Here is a 20,421-nt window from a genome sequence, read left to right on the forward strand (position 1 = left end):
ATCAGAAGTTGCTGGAGAGCTCCACAAAGAACTCAGCAGGATATACAAGCTCAATGGAAGATAAATTGTCCACATCTGGGAGGTGCAAGCCTAGGCATTGCTGCTTCCACTGGAACCAGGAGCTGGTTTGTAGAGAAGATCTGGATGGAACTTTAACCACACCTTAATGACTGTCAGCCAATCTTCCTTTTTTCTCTACTGCTTTTTTTCCTTTTTCTTTCCATTTTTCCTTCCTTCCTTCCTTCCTTCCTTCCTTCCTTCCTTTCTCCTTTTCTTTATTTTTATTTGTGGTGCTGGGTATCAAATTCAGGGGCTTGTTCATGCTAGGCAAGCTATCTACCATTGGGCTACATCCCTATTATTTGTTGAGACAGTGTCTTACTACATAGTCCAGGCTCACTTGAAACACTCCAAATGTTCCTGCTTCAGTCTCTTTTTTTAATTTCATTTTTGTTGTTTTTAATTGTGTGTGTGTTCATGTCTGTGAGTGGATATATGTACATTAGTGCAGGTGCCTGCAGAGGCCAGAGGAATCAGATCTTCCTGGAACTTAATTAGAGGCTGGTAATCAAACTCAGGTTCTCTGGAAGAACAGTATATGCCCTTAACCACTGAACCATTTTTTCCAGCCCCCTGCCTCACAGGCATGTGTCACCTCAACTGAATACAAGTCTTTTTTTTTCTTAAAAAGTTCTTATTTTTATTGCAAGTATGTGTTCCTGTGTGTTTGTTTGTATGTGTGATATATGAACACTTTAGAGGGTACACATGGAGGCCAGAGAAGGGCATTGGCTACCCTCCTCTATTCTCCACCTTATTCCTGGAAGAAAACCTGGAAATCCTTATTTTCAGCTAGGTTGACAGTCAGCAAGTCCCAACAATCCTCTAGTCTCTGCTCCATTGGTGCTGGGCTTCCAAGTGTGTGCAGGATCATGCCTGGCTTGTTACTTGGGTGCTGCGATCTGAATTCCAGTCTTCAGGACTGTACAGCAAATGCTCTCAACCACTGAGCAATCTCCCTAACCCCCTGAGCCCCCAATCATCTTTGAACTCACAGAGATCCAGAGGGATCTCTACCTCCCGAGTGCTAGGATTAAAGGTGTGTGCCTTTAATGACAGCACTTGGGAGGTGGAGGCAAGAGGATCAGGAGTTCCAGCAAGCCTGGGCTGCCAGAAACCTTACCTCAATAAGACAAAACAAAACAAACAACTGTCTCAGACTTGAATTGGATGTGACTGTACATACCTATAAGCCCAGCACCCTGGAGACAAAAGAAGGATTAAGAATTGGAGGCCATGACCCTTTCTGAATGGAGATGGAGAAGTGGATGGGGAAAGGGGTAAATGCTGTGGATGGGGGCGGGGAGAGGGCAGGGTGGGAGGAATGAGAGGAGAGGAGGGAGGGGAAACTAGTAGAATGTTTAAATGAAAATGTATAAATGAAAAAATAAAAGAAAAAGAAAAAGAATAGGAGGTCAGTTTTGGCTACATAGACACTCTCTTTTCATTCTCCTATCCAGAGAGAATTTGTGCTGTAATCCTTTTCTTTTGTGGAGCTTCACTATTATAAAAAGTGGAAAAACTGTGACTTACATTGTTGCTCAAATTTCTAAAGGTCTTTTAATAAAAAAAACCCAGAGCCTGACATTGTAGTAAATGCTGAGAGAACAGAGAGACAATGGAACAAGCCACTGCCACGTCTCACCTAGCCAACTCCATGAATCCTCTGTTTGAAAGCCTCTGAGTCCTCAGCTGAAAAAGCTCTCTAGCCAAAAGGCCTCTAGCTGAAAAGGCTTCAGCTAAAAGAGTTTCAGCCAAACTGCTTTAGTTCCTGTCTCCTCATGCCTTACATACCTTTCTCTGCTCAGCCATATCACTTCCTTCTTAGTGCTGGGATTAAAGGCATGTGACTTCCAAGTACTGGGATTAAAGGCGTATGCCACCACTATCTAGCACTGTTTCTCTCCTAGACTGAATCAATCTCATGAAGTCCAGTGTGGCTTTGAACTCACAGAGATCCAGAGGGATCTCTACCTCCCGAGTGCTAGGATTAAAGGTGTGTGCCACCACTGCTTGGCCTCTGTGTTTAATCTAGTGGTTTTTTCTGTCCTCTAATCTTCAGGCAAGCTTTATTTGATACACAATATATCACCACATTACATAAATCAGCTTCCCTGGGCTTGTGATGTAACTCAATGTAGAGCATTTGCCAAGCATGTCTCAGGCTCTAGGTTAAATCCCCAGTAAAGCATACACACACAAATTCACTTCCTCATCTGTCACTGGGTAGTGGGGGAGAGATAGTTCACCATATGGTGTATACGTTGGGAGATACTCTAGCAGGGGTGTTTTCCATCTAAACATACCTAAGATCATAAATGTGGGGGGGCAATCAATAGGAAGTATGTATGTATAGATGGGTTTTTATGAATGGAAGGATTTTTATCAGGATTACTAATGAGATAAGTATCAGTGGTGGTATTTGTGAATGACCAGATTGGAAGCTTATTGAGAGGACTAGGGAAAGATATCAATGGGGAGGTTCATCATTCCTAACTGAAATGGGGAGATATGATAGTAGGTCACAATTGGTGAAAGGGAAAATTTGCCAACAAAGATTGTCTCTTAGACAGATAGTCATGAATAGAGATATTTGTCAACAAGGGAGGTGCCAACAGGTGGGTAATTATGAAGAAAGATATTTGTGACTGGGGTTCATCAGCAGACAGTAGATTGCTGCTGGGTATTTGTAAATAGAGATATTTGTCCATATTTTGACCAATGAGGAGATGTCCATGAAATAGGAATAAAAGATTATTTCTTAGTGAGGTATTTGTGGCAGAGAGGATTGTTTCCATGAGGAGAAAGGACTAATCAAAGGAAAAATTTACAAGGGCTTGGAAATTTAGCTTCTGTAGCCTTGGCAAGAGTAGAGTTTTATACAAGTAGGTATTTGTCCATGATGAGGATTGCACAGTGAGTAACAGTACCTCATTTGGGAGGTTGATTTTTCCCAGAAGTCTTTGAGAATATTGATACTTATCAGAGGAGAGATTTGCACACTAGAAACTACCATATAAGCATCACAATAATAAGAATATTACAAATGAGCCTATTAAATATCTGTTACAAAAAAAAATCTGTTACAATCTGGAGGGAGATTGTCAGAATTATGAATTAAATTTAGTTTTGTCTCCAGAATGCACTAAATTATTGCTACTAATACATCATTTCTAATTTTGTTTATTATTTCTTATATCAAACAAAATGTATTATAATAATCACTACTGATAATTATCACTACTAAAGTTGTACATTAAATCCTATTTACTGTGACTACTACTTGTAAGCACTATATTCCTAGCACTGTTTTAAGCACTGAGCATGTTATTTCATTTCATACATCCATTATCCTTATGAATTAGGCATGTTTTTATGCCTATTTTGTAGATGCAGGAACTGAAGCACAGGCTAGCAATTTGATTTTCCCAAGAACACATGGAAGGAGCAAAATTGGAATGTAGATGACTCGACTTCAGGGTTCATGCCTGCATAGAAATTAGGCCACAGTTATTAATATTGCACATTTAGTTATTACTATAAAAGTTCCATGATATCTTTTTCTGCAGGGCTCAGGCTGGGGCTCTAACTCAGGCCTATGTGCCTGTTAGCAATGGCTATTCTGACAGAGGACCTGAATTCAATTCCCAGCATCCACAAGGTGGTTCACAAACAGCCAAAACTCCAGTCCCAGGTGAACTGATGCCCTCTTTTAGACTCCTTGGGCACAGACATACATGCAGGCAAAACTACTCAAACACATAAAATTAAAAACTGAAAGAGGAAAAAAGTGCCTCCAAAGGGCAATGGCTACACTCTTGCAGGCCTCAGGGACTTGACCTGACTGGGACTATGAGGAAATAAAGAAAAGACAGATACACAGAAACAGAGACACACATACACAGAAAAACTGTGGTTGGATGGTCCAGGCTGTCTGATGGAGAAACCACAGCCCTCTTTCCCCATTCCCTGGCTCAGCATGTTTGTTATATATAGTTGAATAGGGAGGTGGGGTATTGCATACAGTTGAACAAGGAGATAGGGTTTAAGGTATACAGTTGGATCAAGGGGCAAGTTTAGCTAATCTTGATAGGAGCAGTCTTCAGGTCCTAAACATGGGTGGAGGGAACTACAGTGGACATTTTCTGCACATACTGTCAGCATTTGCATTTGGACTCCTGAGAAAGGCTTTACCATCCTTCTGAGCATTACTCAGGGAAGGCTTTGCCTCTCCTATGAGGCTGACACTGGAGTCCTTGACAAGTAATGACCATGTCAACAGCACACATTCACTCAGGACTTCTTTAAGTGGAGTTTTCCTGTCCTAACCCCAAATAACCAACATGGAGACTTAAGATTACTTATAAATGCTCAGCTAAGTCTTACATTTTAAATTAACCCATATTCCTTATTTACGCTCTGCCACATGGCGATACCTTTATCCTTATCCTGCTCCCTCTGTGTCTGGATGGCAACTCTTCTGACTCTGCCCTTCCTCTACCCAGCATTCTGTCTGTCTCAGGCTGTCTTGTCCAGTCTCTTCCTGCCCAGATATCGGCCAATCAGCTTTTTATTAACAATGAGAGCAATACATATTTACAGTGTACAAAAGGATTATTCCACAGCAGACTTCACTCAATCTCTCCCCACAGGGCAAATATACTTCATAATCATCTTCCAAGCCTTACTACTCTAAAGGGTCTGGGTAAGGCCTGATACGTCCATTTTTTAAGAAGGACTGAGGCTCAGGAGAGGGACAAACCAATCCCCAGGTCATGAACTGGGCTGGATCTCATGCTATGTAATTCACAGGGCTGTAACCATTCCATGCACTTAATCTCAGCTATGATAGAATCTTTCTCAAAGAGGGTCACAAATGCATGTGCTGACTTTTGAGGGTGTCCAATGTTTTTTCTAGAAAAAAGTGGTGGGGAATGGGGACTCCTGGAACTACAAATACCGCCAAGAGCTTGTGCCAGGTCTTGGGAAAAATGGCCTTGTATGATGTTCTGAACTCTATATACCCTGAGGTACTTGCCAGCCCTGCCCATGCTGTACTGGTGCTGTTGCAATTGTTACCAAGGCATCCCCCAACAAGACTGCAATACCCAGGGGTCAGTAAAGGGTGCAGAGATGAACCACTTGGGAGACAGTTTCAGGGAACAGCATCTGCTTTATTGTAGATGAGCAGCCACATGTTTAGCGGAAGCCTATTGACTGTGATTGGTTAGCACATTACCTTGGATTGAATAGTGAGCACTCATACCACCAGGTCTCTGTGTAGAAGAAGCACATAAAAGGAGACATGAAGAGTGCAGACATGTCCACAGGCCAGCTACTGGCTTCTCATGCTTCTTCAGAATTCATTGTTCTGACTTCTGGGAATATTCTGTTCTGATGTGCTATGCTTCTTACTTAGAAGTGCAGTGTGCCAGGTAGGCTTCCTGCATTTTCTCCTACACACTGGGTACAGGTCCTATCTGCATGGTGGACGGGTTGATGGAAGAATGGCTCTTGATACTAAGTTTCATCCTTCCCCTGCCACCTTCTGCTTTCTTCCAAGGGCCAAAATGTTGAGAACTCTAGAGAACAGATCCTGAAGTCAGGGAATCTCACTGATGTTCAGGGAACTGGTACTAGAGTTTGATGACTGGACAGAAGCTGCCAAAATCTTTCTGGCATCTGAAGCAATGTCAACAAAGTTACCAAGGCCAAAACAGGGCCTCAACATCTCCCTTGCAGTTATACCCACAGCACAGTCTTTGTGCAGACATTGTTGCTACAGCAGGCATTCCCTACTCAAGTGAATAAGTACCATGTGCTCAAAATCTGCCTATTCTAGGATGGGTATAGTGATACCTGCTTGTATCCCCAGAGTTAAGGAGGCTGAGGCATGAAGATCATGAGTTCAAAGCCAGCTTAGGCTACATAACGAGTTCCAGGCTAGTCTGAGCAATATAGGAGATATTGCCTTTTAAAAAATTCTGGGGGCTGGAGAGATGGCTCAGCGGTTAAGAGCACTGACTAGTCTTCCAGAGGACCCAGATTCAATTCCCAGCACCCACATGGCAGCTAACAACTGTCTGTAACTCCAAGATCTGACACCCTCACACAGACATATATGCAGGCAAAACACCAATACACACAAAATAAAAATAATTTTTTTAATTCTGACCATCCTGATATATACATACATACACACACACACACACACACACACACACACACACACACACACACACACTTAGACCTGGTGGAACCTCCCAGCGATGTAAAAACTGTAAGCCAGGACCCATGTATTAATTCTTTTTCTTTGTTTAGTGTTTTGCTGTGTGTGTGTGTGTGTGTGTGTGTGTGTGTGTGTGTGTGTGTGTGTGAAAAGATCACCCTATGTAGCCCAGGCTGGTTTTAAACTTACGATCTTCCTGACTAAGCCTTCCAAGTGCTAGGATTGTAGGCAGGGCATCATATGCATATGCATAGCTGTTCTTGTTTATAGTCTGATGGGAGGGAATTTGAGGGTCTTTTTGTTCACCAAAGAAGGTACATTGGAGTTGTTTGTTTGTATGCTTGGTTTTTGTTTTTGTTTTTGTTTTTTGCTCAAGCAAATTCATGTCAACCCAGTACTTCAGTGTTCTCTTGAGTGTCTCAATCTGAAATTCTGGTTCCAGAGTCAGAATCTTTGTAGTATGGGCCTTGGAGCTGGAAGGGATTGGACAGACCTGGACCCATCTGTGGGAACTGGAAGTCCTAGAGAGATGTTTGTCATGTTTCCCATTCAAATTTTACAGAGAAAGATGATCAAGAAATTCGAGAGTCAGTCCAGAGACCTGGGTGTTCCTAGTTTTAAACCCTACGTGGGCCTAGGGGATAGAGCCTAATTTTAGAGTGTTTGCTGCTTGCCTAGTACCACACAGGAAAAAAGAAAATAAATACATTAAACCCTAATTCCACACCTGTGTACAGTGTTTCCTGCAGAGTTGGTCGGAGTAAAAGAAACAAGAAGAGAGTAGATCAGAGCTAGAGATTTCAGCATCATTCCTTTTCTTCATTGCACTTCTGGGTATAAGGCCAGGTATATCCCATTTCCCAGAGTCCCTGGCTAGGTGGCAATGTCTCTAGGTCCCCTTCCTTTCACTTAACTCAGATTTAAGAATTATAACAGCTTGGATGGGACATCTTCATTAGACTACATCAGGATAATGCCTGAGGCAAGGAGAGACGTTTACCATTTGATACGGTGGTTTTCAATGAATTTGTCGATAGGGTGACATTTGTGAATAGGGGAATTTTCAACTGTGCATAATTTATTAACTAGAGAAGCTTGGGCAAGTAGGAGTTAGAAATTTCTATAGTAGGCATGATGTGGTAAGAGGATTACTGCAAGTATGAGGCCAGCCTGTCTCAAAAAGAGGGGTAAATAGGAGCTAGAGAGATGTCTTAGTGGATAAAGCACTTGTCATGCAAGTATGAGGACCTGAGATTGAATCCCCAAAACCCACATAAAGCTGGGCTGTGGTAACTTGCATCTGTATGTAAACTGGGAGGCAGAGAAAGGAGAATCCCAGGAAAGTTAGCCTGCTGTATGCAGTGTCTCAGATAAAGTAAGGCTAAGGTCAGACACTCAAGGCTGTCAAGGAATATACAAGCCTTTACTGGTACACACTGACACATACAGAAAGATAAAAAGGAAACAAAAATAATAATAATCACTGTACTAAGATGTCTCGAAGTATTGAGTAGAGAAAATATTCAATACATTGGAGCTGATAATGCAAAGTAAATGATCATTACTGATTTTGCAGGTTCCCAGTGCTAATGCCAATGTTAAGATTATTACCAGTATATCATTTTTTTTAGGAAAGTATAAAAACCCAACACCTCAGGCGGTGGTGGCGCATACCTTTAATCGCAGGTGGATCTTTGTGAGTTCGAGGCCAGCCTGGGCTACAGAGTGAATTCCAGGAAAGGCTCCAAAGCTATACTGTCTCAAAACAAACAAACAAACAAACAAACAAACAAAAAACAAAAAAATACAACACCTTTTTTTCTTTTTCTTTCTTTCTTTTTTTTTTTTTTTTTTGAGACAGGGTTTCTCATTGTAGTTCTAGTTGTCCTGAAATTCTATCTGTAGACCAGGCTGGCCTTTCCTTTTTTGCTAGAGATTGAATTGAACCTGGAACTTTGTACATGCTAAGCAGCTGCTCTACCACTAAGCTACATTTCCAGCCTCCAAACTCAACATTTCAAATCTTTTCTTTTTCATTGGTTTTCTTTTCTACCAGGTTATCAGTGTCTTGAGTTTGTTCCCAGACACTACACAGAAACAGTGCTGCTGTGTGATAGTTCTTTATTTCACCATTTAAGAGAAAGAAAGATGGAGGAAAGGTGAACAGTGTGCAGGCTTCAGCTTCCACTGGGGATAGACTTTGAGTCATCTAGGCCCCCAGGGATTGCCAGGTACATAACCCTGGATTCCGTGGCAGGCAGGCAAAGTTACGGCTCTGGTAGTCCTTCTCAGAGCCCCTGAGGATCTGATCTGTCCACAAGCACTGAGTGTCACTCTCCAGTTTGCAAGGGATGGTTGAACAGGGAAACACCTGGAAGAAGGGAGAAAGGTCCATCTCTGAAGGCTTCTTCTTCCCCTGTTCCCTCCCCTATGTAGTGTTCCACTCTCCCTCTGGTAACACAGAGCTGCTGGGAAGGCTTGGCATTGCCCCACCTGTGTTTAGACCCAAGAACAGCTTCTCCCATTTGGGGAACAGAAGGCCAGTGTTCTGGAATAGTGGGTAGGGAACTATCACTAGAAGTCACTCAGGCAGGCCTTCTGAGGAACTGTCCCACAGGGCAGAGAATTGACAGTAGTGGGGAACAGTTTGCACACAGGGAGATTAAGCATAAGAATAGGCAGCAGGGCTCTCAGTGACTGGGGACAGAGAATATTTGGTGCCATCAGGGAACAGTTTTGAAATAGCCAGGTCGACATGTCCCTTTGGATTTGGAGAATAGCACTTTGAATTCTTGCAGAACATGCCTGGGAAGCCAAACCCAATCCCAGGAGGTCAGAAACAGACAGTGGTATTCCAGAATAGTCACAAAGGAAAAGTTAGAGAGACAGAGAAGGTTCAGGGAACATGCAGTCCTAAGATAACAGAACAACCAGAATTATCAAAAGAGCGGTTCCAGTTTTGAGACAATGGCAAGAGGAATCAAAGACAGTGCTTGGGTTTGGGAAGCGGCTATAATCACAAAGAATAGCCAGAGGGAAAAAGAAACCATTCCAAGAATTATCTCCGGGAGGAGAACTGGATCCAGGAACTTACTGTGCAAACCCCACAGCCAGCACTATAGGTCTTCGAGAAGGCCTTTTGCTGAGCAGGTTTCAGGCTGTGCCAGGGAACCAAGAAGCTGCAGGCACTGATGTGCAAATTCCCATTCCTTAGGCGTCCTATACCGGTACGGAGAAACCAACAGGCTTTTGATTGGCTGGGTGGTGCCGGAGGGGTCACCTGATTAGCATTAGGTTACAAACCACCCCCCCCCCCAAACCCACCCCATTTCAACCAGGCCCTTTCCCTTTAGAACCTAGCTCCTCCCAGTTGCCAGGAAGCATCTGGGGATGAAGAGGTGTGGCCCAAGGTGAAGGGGCGGGGCCTCACCCGCGATGAGAAACTCCTCGCTGCGGTTCTGGGATTTGTGGACATATCCACAGAGGCTCTCCAGGGCTGGGGTGTAGGCGAACCGGAAATCTGCAACATTCCCCACAGCATCGAATCCTTTGAGCATCTGCCCATGAGTGACAAAAAGTGTGTCTTTTACTGATATAATCCTCCCACTCCACTCTCTCAACCTGATGTCATATATCTAAATCACAAGATTACAGAAAATGACCACACCAACAAAAGGCTAGATGCTTGTTTTTTTGACGGGGAGGAAGAAGTTAGGTATGGCTATGGAGGGAGGGAGCGGGGGAGGGGAAATACCTTAGTCATCTTGATCTCATAACGCTGGTATAAGGTGGTCGTGTTGATTTCTGGGGACCCCATGAATTTAGCCCTTATGACTAGGAAGAAAGGAAGGGGAAAATAAGGAGTCAGGTGGGCAGCACAAACCCATAACAACAAAGCATATATACAGCATAATTCTAATAGAAATAGCACACTTAGTGGCTTCCACATCTGTTGATTCATCTATACATTGTTTATTCTTCCAGGCACTGTTTTAAGCCCCTTTCATATCCATTTGTTGGCTTACTCAACAAATATTAGTGCCTGATGTATGCCAGCCACTGTTCAGGGTGTTAGGGACACACAGGAATCTTTTTCCTTGTGGAGCTCATATTCAAGCCAGGAGGAGATGACTAAAATTAAGTAGCCAGGCATGGTGGCACAGACCTGTAACCCCAGCTCTGTCAAGCTGATGAAGGAGGATCACTACAGTGTGAGTTCAAGACCAGTCTAGACAATTTATTGAGACCCTGTTTTAAAATAAGAATTCACAAAAAGGGTTGGGTTTGTACCTCAGTTATGTAGTGCTTGCCTAGCATATGAGAGGTCCTAGGTTCAATCCCCAGTACCAAGAAAAAAGTATATGGATTGTTAGAGACTATTAAGTATAATGGAGAATTAGAGTAGGGAGGGGTTTGACAAATAGTCTTTGCTTGACCACAATTTACTCAGGCTCATTAACCTTCTTCCAAGCTTATAAGTGGAGTTTCTTTTAAAAATCCAGTTGTAGATACCAGGCAGTGGTGATACACCTTTAATCCCAGCACTCAGGAGGCAGAGGCAGGCAGATCTTTGTGAGTTCGAGGCCAGCCAAGGATGTTACACAGAGAAGCCCTGTTCTCAAAAAAAAAAAAAAAGAAAGAAAGAAAGAAGGAAAAGAAAGAAAGAAAGAAAGAAAAGAAAAGAAAAGAAAAGAAAAGAAAAGAAAAAGAAAAATCCAGTGTAGCAAAGTCTACTAAATCAGTTTAGTGAAAACACCCACCCTCATCTGATTCTCCTCAATATGTGATGGGGCTCCTCCTCATCTTCCACTGGCCACCATGTGATTACACTAGCCAGTTTTCAGCAAGAGTGCTGAACTGGGTGTGGTGAAACAGGCCTGTAATCTCAGCACTTGGAAGGATGAGTGAGGAGGATCAAGGGTTCAAGGCCAGACTGGGTTATATAGTGAGACGTGGTCTAAAAAAAAGTGAGCTTGTGGACTGGAGAGATATCTTAATGGTTAAGAGCACTTGCTGCTCTTCTAAAGGACCCGAGTTTGGTTCCCAGCATCCACATAGGGTGGCTTACAACCACTTGTAAGTTCAGCTCCAGGGGATCTGATGCCTTATGGACTTCACAGGCACCCACACACCACACATGGTGTGCGTGCACATACACACATATACATAAATAAAAATAAATATTTTTTTAAAATGGGCTTAGCCCAAATCCTCTTACTTCTTGCCTATATTTCTCAGTGATTTCCCATTCACCAACCCCTAAACTGTTCCTTGGCCATAGAGTTCCATATGCCCATGCTATGCTGAGAGTTAAAAAGCCCAGTCTCTCTCTCTCTGACTGCAAAATCTGATTGCATGGTCCTGAATAAAGTCTGCCTTTCTGTGCCCTAAGAAGTGCCATTAACAGTATTATTTAACAAGGGATCAGAAGTACTATGTGCCAGGGATTAAAATTTAAACAAAGTAGACAGGCATCTCAGTAAGATGACTTTTGTTTTTGGTGTTTTGAGACAGAGTTTCTTTGTGTAGCCTTGGCTGTCCTGGAACTAGCTCTGTATACAAGGCTGGCCTTGAACTCACAGAGATTCACCTGCCTCTGCCTCCCAAGTGCTAGGTCAGAGGTGTACGCCACCACTGCCCGGGTAAGATGACTTTTGAGGTAGCCACCCATGTGGATAACTACAGAGAAGCACCTACCTGGGAGGAAGGAGCCAACACAAAGGTGGGCTTAGGCCTAAGGATGTCAATATGGCCAAAGCAGATCTACGATAGGGTAAATACAACTATTCTAGAGATAACTGCCATCCATCATGAACCCTATTGGACTAAGAGGGACAGAAAGGGGACCAGACTCACCCAGGTCCGAGTTGCAGAAGGCTGTCTGTGGGTGGTGTGGGGCACAACTACAGGCCTTACTGGAGGCTATCAATGATAGCAACAAAAGGATGCCAGAGACCAGAGATGCAAAGGGGGCCATAGTGGTATCTGCTGGGAGAGACAAAGTGTTAGATGATCCCCAGCCCAACTGATCTGTTTACCCATTGGCCCTAGGGAGATTAGGGAACTCTTTAGGGTAGAGAAGCCTGGAAATCTTAAGGGGGTTGAGAAACCCAGAGAAGTTTAAGGGCTTAAACAGTTGGGAAAGTTTCGAGTTTTATTGAGTTCCAGAGATTTAGGAGACAGTGAATTAGAAGATAATTAGATAGATATTAGATATTAGAAGATAATTAGATAGATAATTAGAAGAGTTGTGGCAGTTGATGAATCAAGAGCTGAGAAGTTTGAGAATTTAACAGAGTTGGAGAAGTCTGACATTTGTGGAGTGAGGAATTTGGAATTTAGGAAACTGGAGAAGTATAAGGGGAGGTTGGGAGTTGAGGACTATTAAGATATAATGGGCAGGGGAATTTAGGGATATTGAGGATTTTACAGGAGGTTTGGGGTTTTAGAAAGCTGGAGGAAATTTGAGGGTTAAGGGTCTGGGGGAATTTGGAAGCTTAAGGTAATGGGAGTGCTGAGGAATTTGAAGGCAGAAGAACTTTTGAAGTTCCAGGAGCTAGACATGGCAGAGTTTGAGGGCAGGGGGAGTTAAGGGAGCTGTAGGGATTTGGGGGACAGCGAACAAATTCAGGGGAGTTGGCAAGTTGGGAAGTCTTTAAGGTATTAAAGGCTTGTGAGTTTGGAGCACTTGGGGATGAATACCAGGGGCATGAGGGAGTCTGGAGAGTGCAGCTTGGGACACTCATTCCAGACATCCTCCCCTTATATCCCCCCTTGGCCAAATAGGGATCCTGATACCTGCAAGTCAAGTTGGCAGGGAACTGGATGGGCCTGGTGGCTGCACCAATAAAGGCTCCAGGCAAGCCCCAGTCCTGCCGGGACACCCGGCTCCCACTCACCTCTAGTGTCTCCCTAGAAGCCCGATCTCTGCGGCGATGGCGGCAGGGACTGAGCGGTGAAGAATAAATGTCCATGCAAGGGGCGGAGTTGGCGCGGAAATCACAGCCTCCAGGCTTCCTGGACGCATTACTCATCCACCCACCTCAGGAATCGAAGCCTAGGGGCGGGCCGGAGGACTGGCCTAAAGATACTCCTTCCACTGCCAGCCAGCCCACTGCACCCCTTCCCCCAGCTCCACGTCACTCGAATTCCTCCCTGGCGGCCTTGAAGGGCAGAGGAAAGGCAGCCCAAGCCCCTAGAGCCCTGTGCCTCTCCACTTCCCCACATCCCCCAAACTTCCTATGGCTGAAGTTAATGACTTCATTCCCACGCCTTACTGTATCTATGTAACAAGAAGAGCTTTTTACAAGGTAAGGGATGACAGAGGGGAGACAAACTAGAAAAACAGTTGAGGAACATGAAATGAGAGAAGAGGCACAAATACATAGTGGGGAAATTGATACACTGAGAGTGTCTGTGACTTATTCAAGATGGCAGTTAAGTGTGTCAGAACTGGGAGAGGAACTGAGGCAGCGTGCAGACAGAGCTTAGGTGGTAACCTTTCCCAAAAAAGCTTGTTGTGGTTGCACACACCAGTGAGCCTAGAACTTAGGATGTTTGAAGATAGTCTGTGCTACAAGAGACCCTGTCTTAAACAGAAACAAAATCAAACAGGCAAATAGCTGAAGTGAAGAACTTTGCTGGGTCACAGGACAAAACTGGGATTTAAATCTGGGCTTCTTGACCCTGAGATCTTAACTCAGGCGGGGCACAATCTTGGCAAGCAGGGAATGGTGTGGTGAGCATGGGAGGGTGAGTGAGGGTGTGGATGATGGTGAAAGAAGCTAGTGAGTCAGTAGAAAACCCATCCCCACCCCATCCTGCCCAGCTCCTTCCCCACCAACCAACCCACATCCCTGGTGGGGTTGGGATGAGGCAACTGCTGCCCACCAGCTTCCTGATGATGCAAGGATATTCCCTGGGGTCTTGTGGAAGGGTTCTGTGGAATAGTTAACACCCTCAATTAATATAAGAAGGACACATCAATAATAATGACAATGGCTGTAATCCCAGCAAGCAGGCAGATCCTGAGAGTTTGAGGGTAGCCTGGTCTACATAGTGAATTCCAGGGACAGCCTAGAACATACATAGTGAGACCTTGTCACACACACACAAAAATGACGATAGTGATGACAGCAGCTACTTATTGAGCACTTACTGTATACTATTGCTAAGATCTTCGTGTAAATTTACTTTAGCTAATTAAATTTTACTTACTTAGACTAGCTCAACAACCACATCATACAAAAACCTGCTGCAAGCACTCAACAGAGTACTTTTAAAAGTTTTTTTTTTACATTTATTCAGTGTGTGTGTGTGTGTGTGTATGTGTAGCTGTACTCTTGCCATGGCATGCTTGTATTGTTCAGAGGACAACTTGCAGGAGCCAGAAGAAGTCCTCTACTTCCCTGTGGTTCTGGGGCTCAAACTCAGATTGTCATGCGTGGAGGCAGCAAACACCTTTATCTGCTGGACCATATTGCCAGCCCAGGATTTTTGTTCATTTGCTATTGTCCTCCTTGTTCCTTAATGTTAATTAATGAAGAGTTGTTAAATCAATAACAACAACAATAATAGTAACCAACACTTTGAAGATTCAGGTTTACTGTATGTGTACACTAAGATTTTTTTTTCCTCTGAAATTATTGACTTATTCTTCCCAACATGTCTGTGAGTTATAATTCATATTTTCACTATTTAATGAGAAAACAGAGACAGAAAGGGGTCAAACGGTCTGTTCAGGAATGATAATGAAGAAATTACTGTGGTGGGGAGGTAGGAACACAAAGAAAGGGGGAAAGTGAAGGAAACCACAATTTTCTTTTTCTTTTTGTTTTTTTTTTAAAGATTTATTTATTATGTATACAGTGTTCTGTCTGCACATATGCCCGCATGCCAGAAGAGGACACCAGATCTCATTACAGATGGTTGTAAGCCACCATGTGGTTGCTGGGAATTGAACTCAGGACCTTTGGAAGAGCAAGCAGTAATCTTAACCTCTGAGCCATCTCTCCAGCCCCCAGAAACCACAATTTTCAACCATCTGATTGTGAAAGTGAGGAGTGAGAGTAGATGAGACAGGGGGCTGAGTAACTAGGTGACAGGACTGAGGAGAAGTAAAGACAGGGGAAGTCCATTTTCTCCTCCTCTATGACCCTGCTTCTGACGCCAGCTTTTTAACTATGAAACCTCAGTCAGCACAGTTTTGCCAACTGTTTACATGCGAGGATTCAGATTGTTGTGCAGGTTTGAAATGGAGTTGGGTGGACATCACAGAGGGGTGTTTGATCTGTAACTATCTGGGAAACTGGATAGGTGTGAGGTTACCATAGGGATCCATTGGCATGTGCAAATACCTGATGATCCCCAGAAAGTATTAAGTGCTTGGTCTTGATTATACCCTTCATACATATCAGGAAACTGAGGCCCAGAGAGACAGTATCTACCTGGGATCTCACATGGCCTTAGGAAGAAGAAAGGCCAAGATAGCAGGCTACAGCTCTCCAGGAAATCCCAAGCCCCCTGTATGCACATATGATGGACACACACTTACATGCACACACAGCATTGTGTTCAAGCTCAGGAACAGAGGAAGCAAAGCTGGTTTATAAAAAGGATCCAGAAAGCTTAGCAGGTGGAAGTAGGTATGCTTGTGTGTGCACAGCTCTCTGGTGTGTCTATGCCTCTATAAGTGGCATGTGTCCCTTAGTGTGCTCCATGTCCCTTCCTGAGAGCCAGGCATATATCTGAGTGTGTTGCTTCTGAGAGTTGAAGGTTGCAGATATAACTGTGCCTGCCTCATGCTTCTCTGTGTAATGAGTAAATGCCTGAGTGGAAGGTCTCTCCCTCGTCACATACAACACATATCTTGGCATTGTTTCCTTGGCCTGCTGCCTGGATGACACCCTTACCACCATCCCCCTTTACAAAACCATGCCACTGATGATGACACTCATTTGGGAAATGAGGAAGGAGGAGGTTGTAGAGGGAGGGAGAGACCTAAAGGTCAATCAGTCACTCTTAGACTATGGGGCTTCCTGTGCCTTTTGGGAACTGCCACTGCCCAAGTAGCCCCTCTAAGAATGTGATCCCTACCCTCTCAGTAGGAGGCAGGGGCTCTGTATTTACACATGGGATGTGATGGGGCTAGGGCCCTCCAACCTGGTCCCTTCTACCTAGCCCAGGGTACAGGGAGACTTAACATATCTTTGCCTAACATATACTTGCCTAAATTTGTGTCCACACCCAGGAATGGTTTCTGTGTGTCTGATTTTCTGAATGTTTGTGTTGTAGATATGGAAAAATAAGTTGTGCCTCTAGATATACTTTTCATGGATCCAGGAATGTGATGAGGTCTGAGTTACAGGAATTTGGTTATTGGAATGCCTAGAAGTGCATACACCTTCTGTATGTTGTATTGATCCTTCTGTTTATTGTGGACATGCAGGGGAGCACTGCAAATGTCCATTGATTGTGTGCCTCTAGAGTTATGCATACTTCTATACTGAATGAGTGGCTCTTTCTGTTAATGTGTCCTTCTGTTATGTAGGTATGAGCAAGGGGAGGGAGCTCATGTGTATGCTTCAAGGTGCTGATTGTGGGTCTTAAGAGTGTGGAGTACATGCTGCTGAGGCTGGTGGCTGCCCCATACTAAGAGCACCTGGCAGGCAGAATAACCACATGAGCTGACTGACTGGATCTCTGCAAAGTCCCAGAACTAGATGTGATTTAAGCCTGTGGTTGTCTTTCTCAATAGATGTGGACACCTCTGGCTTTGGCTGGGTAATCTGAGTTCTGAAGGTGTGTGTGTGTGTGTGTGTGTGTGTGTGTGTGTGTGTGTGTGTGTGTGTACATAAAGATGAAGCTAACATGCAAGGCTTGGCTGAAGACATTGCTGTATGCTACCTACCACACTTTCATACAAATAATCACTTCAATATCTATTCATTATAAAAACAAACTTTCTCTTTTCTGGGAAATTCCCTCACCCTCATCTAAGGCCTCTGCCTGGGAAAGCAGATATGGAAAGCCTAGGGCTTAGAAAGTGGAATAAGTGACTGGCAGGCAGGGCTCTGCATTCAATTCTGGGCTCAGAGTTGCTGTGAAACTATTTACTGCAGTTCAGCGTGTCTTTGACCAACCTTTTTCTGGGAGAAAAATGGCAACCAGTGTGGCTCACACTCTATGGGTCACCAGCTCTTGGAAGTCAGTACTACTGCTCTGACCATGCCTCTTCTGCCTTCATCTTCACCAGCTCAGCAGCACAACATACCCTGTGGTTGTGAAGATGGGCCATGCACACTCTGGGATGGGCAAGGTGAGTCCCAGCAGGGCACACATGCATGCTAGTATAGTGCATGCTCTGGCATTGTGTGTAGTTAAATATGCATCTGTGTACCCAATGCACAACAATAATTCTGTTTGGTGATGCTTTCTGGGATGTCTTCATCTAATTGGATTTTGTATTTTTATATTCATCTGATTTTTTTCATCCCATATTTCTCTCATGCAATCAGCCAATTTTGTATGTCCCATTACTGTGCTAGTATACCAAGAGTATGGCTGTATATATATAAGCATGGCTCTGTGATGAACACACATCATCTTTTATGTTCCAGGCTCTTGGGGTCCAGTATGCTTTCCATCCAGCTGATTTTGTCTGTGTGTGTGTAGCAAGCAGATTTGTAATTTGTAAGTGTGAGTGTCTCTCAGCTTCTGTGTTTGTATATTATGTGTACAACTGAGTTTTTGTGTCTATGTATGTACAGTTCTTTTTACAGCTTTAGTGAGATATAATTCCACACTTCATTCAACTCCCCTGTTTAAAGTGGATAATTTGGATTGAGGATGTAGCACAGTGGTAGAGTGCTTGCTTAGCATGTGTAAGGCCCTGTGTTTGGTCCCCAGCACTGCAAAAAGAAGTGGGTTTTTTAAAGCATATTCAGAGTTGTACACAAGCAATTTTATGTTTGTGTGCACATGTATGAAACAGGATACCCATAATTATGCATGCTTGAGTACCTTGGCATATCCACTTTATATTTGTCTACACATCCTTTCAGATACATCCACTCCTCATACTGCCTTAACCTCATACCTATGCCCACAGGTCAAGGTAGACAACCAACATGACTTCCAGGACATTGCAAGTGTTGTGGCACTGACTAAGACTTATGCCACTGCTGAGCCCTTCATTGATGCCAAATATGATGTGCGTGTCCAGAAGATTGGGCAGAACTACAAAGCCTACATGTGAGTGAAGGGACAGGGGCCTTCAGAGGGGCCCTGCCCCATGCATCTCAGGCCCCACTAAGCTTCTTCCCCTTTCACCACTAGGAGGACATCAGTGTCAGGGAACTGGAAGACCAACACAGGCTCAGCCATGCTTGAGCAGATTGCCATGTCTGACAGGTGAGAGATGTAATTGAGGAGTGGGAGGAGGGAGGGTGTAATAGAATCATCTGAACCTGGCAATGACAAGCTGCCCTGCTCCTTGTCTTGGCAGGTACAAGTTGTGGGTAGACACATGCTCAGAGATTTTTGGGGGACTTGACATCTGCGCAGTGGAAGCGCTGCATGGCAAGGATGGAAGGGACCACATTATTGAGGTGGGAACACCCAGGGATTTGTGGGGCACAGAGGGAAGAGTGGGTGCATGGAAACAACAATCTAAACCATAAAACATTTTGCAACTCAAAGTCCTCAGTGAATGGTGATGTAAACTGTAACATACTGTGTAAGCTGGGTGGGACATCCCTAGCAAATGGCAATGTTAAAAACTTGGACATCCTTGGTGAATGGTAACACTTGTTAAGATAGAAAGTGCTCTGTGAATAGAGATATCCTGACAAATGGCAAAGTACTTAGTTAACTTTTAAAGTATCCTAGGAACCACAGGGAAGCACTTTGTTAAAGAAAAAGTGTCCAGTAAACTATAAAGCTGGAACCAGCAAACACCTTCTGTAAAGGATCAGCAGTACATATTTTATGCCTTGTGGGCTATGCAGTTCATTACTCTGACTCAGTTCTGCAAAAGCAGCCACAAGCAAGACGGAAAATTAGTGCAGTTGTGCTTATGGATACAACTTATGTATTTATGTCCAAAACTTTTAAATACATTGAATTTAAATTTCCTATCTTTTGCACATGTGAAAAAAATGTCCCGATCCATTGAAAAACATGAGGCTGGGTACAGTGAGAAACTATAATCCCAGCACTTGGAAGGCTGAGGCAGGAAATGAAGAGTTTGAGGGTAGCCTGGACTACACAGTAAGAGTCTCAAAAAGAAAAAATATAAAAGGATCTGGCTTGTGGTACATGCCTGTAATCCTAGCAACTTGGGAAGGTGAGGCAGGATCCTGTCTGTGATTTTGGAGCTAGACTTGTGGGTTTTAGGTTTGCCTGTGTAGTTGTGATTCTGCCTTCTTTAAAAAAAGAAGAAAAAGATATGGAACCTACCTTAGCTCATGAGCGATACAAAAACATGTACCAGGCCAGATTTGCCCCATGGACCCTGATTTGCAGAGCCAACTCTAACATCCCACCCCCAAAGCTGTCCAGAGCCCTGGAACAGACAGGCTTTCCTTACAGTGAACAATCAGTGCCCCTTAGAAACCAGACAGAGCTCTCTTTGCAGTCACCATGCTTTTTGCCAAGTGAGAGTGTGGTGACACTGTGGCCTCACATGCACTTCCTGACTCTCCCTGCACCGGATCCCTTTTCCTCCCACAGGTGGTGGGCTCCTCCATGCCACTCATTGGTGATCACCAGGATGAAGACAAGCAGCTCATAGTGGAACTCGTGGTCAACAAGATGGCTCAGGCTCTGCCTCGGCAGCGGCAGCGGGATGCCTCCCCCGGCAGGGGCTCCCACAGCCAGGTCAGGCCCTTGGCACTGAGCTAGTGGGAAGGAGGCCAGCCCTTGATCAAGCTGGTACCATTAAGGAGGTATCAGTAGAGGAGTAGTGTCACTTTTATGCACATGTGGCCTCGATAAATTGCTACTACCTTGCTGTCCTTAAGAGTCTCCTGACCACGTATGGGGTGAGGGGCCTCACAGCCCCACCGCATCCCCTCAGCTGGCCACAAATGGAGCAACACCCAGCACACAGGGAATCCATGTCATTTTGATTG

The 20,421-nt window shown here is 44.2% G+C and overlaps 2 protein-coding genes across 4 annotated transcripts in view; one reads left to right on the forward strand and one right to left on the reverse strand.

The window, feature by feature from the left end:
* Positions 1-20,421, forward strand: part of Syn1 (synapsin I) — a 48,906-nt gene that overhangs the window by 25,590 nt on the left and 2,895 nt on the right. For both annotated transcript variants that reach the window (XM_059250227.1, XM_059250228.1), the window contains exons 6-10: positions 17,544-17,606; positions 18,399-18,541; positions 18,626-18,700; positions 18,795-18,897; positions 20,021-20,167. In XM_059250227.1, the coding sequence (XP_059106210.1) occupies positions 17,544-17,606; positions 18,399-18,541; positions 18,626-18,700; positions 18,795-18,897; positions 20,021-20,167 (531 nt within the window). The remainder of the gene's footprint in view (positions 1-17,543; positions 17,607-18,398; positions 18,542-18,625; positions 18,701-18,794; positions 18,898-20,020; positions 20,168-20,421) is intronic.
* Positions 8,379-13,354, reverse strand: Timp1 (TIMP metallopeptidase inhibitor 1). 2 transcript variants are annotated; one of them, XM_059250234.1, is made up of 6 exons: positions 13,189-13,354; positions 12,146-12,277; positions 10,044-10,123; positions 9,720-9,846; positions 9,384-9,508; positions 8,379-8,660 (listed from the first exon to the last, which is right to left on the reverse strand). In XM_059250234.1, exons 2-6 carry the CDS (start codon positions 12,264-12,266, stop codon positions 8,499-8,501), a joined length of 615 nt encoding a protein of 204 aa, XP_059106217.1. In that variant the 5' UTR covers positions 12,267-12,277; positions 13,189-13,354; the 3' UTR covers positions 8,379-8,498. The 2 variants fall into 2 exon arrangements, with proteins under 2 accessions (XP_059106217.1, XP_059106216.1); XM_059250233.1 differs by having other exon boundaries at positions 8,380-8,660; positions 12,146-12,274; positions 13,189-13,351.

The sequence above is a fragment of the Peromyscus eremicus genome, chromosome X (genome assembly GCF_949786415.1).
Source record: "Peromyscus eremicus chromosome X, PerEre_H2_v1, whole genome shotgun sequence".
NCBI lineage: Eukaryota > Metazoa > Chordata > Mammalia > Rodentia > Cricetidae > Peromyscus > Peromyscus eremicus.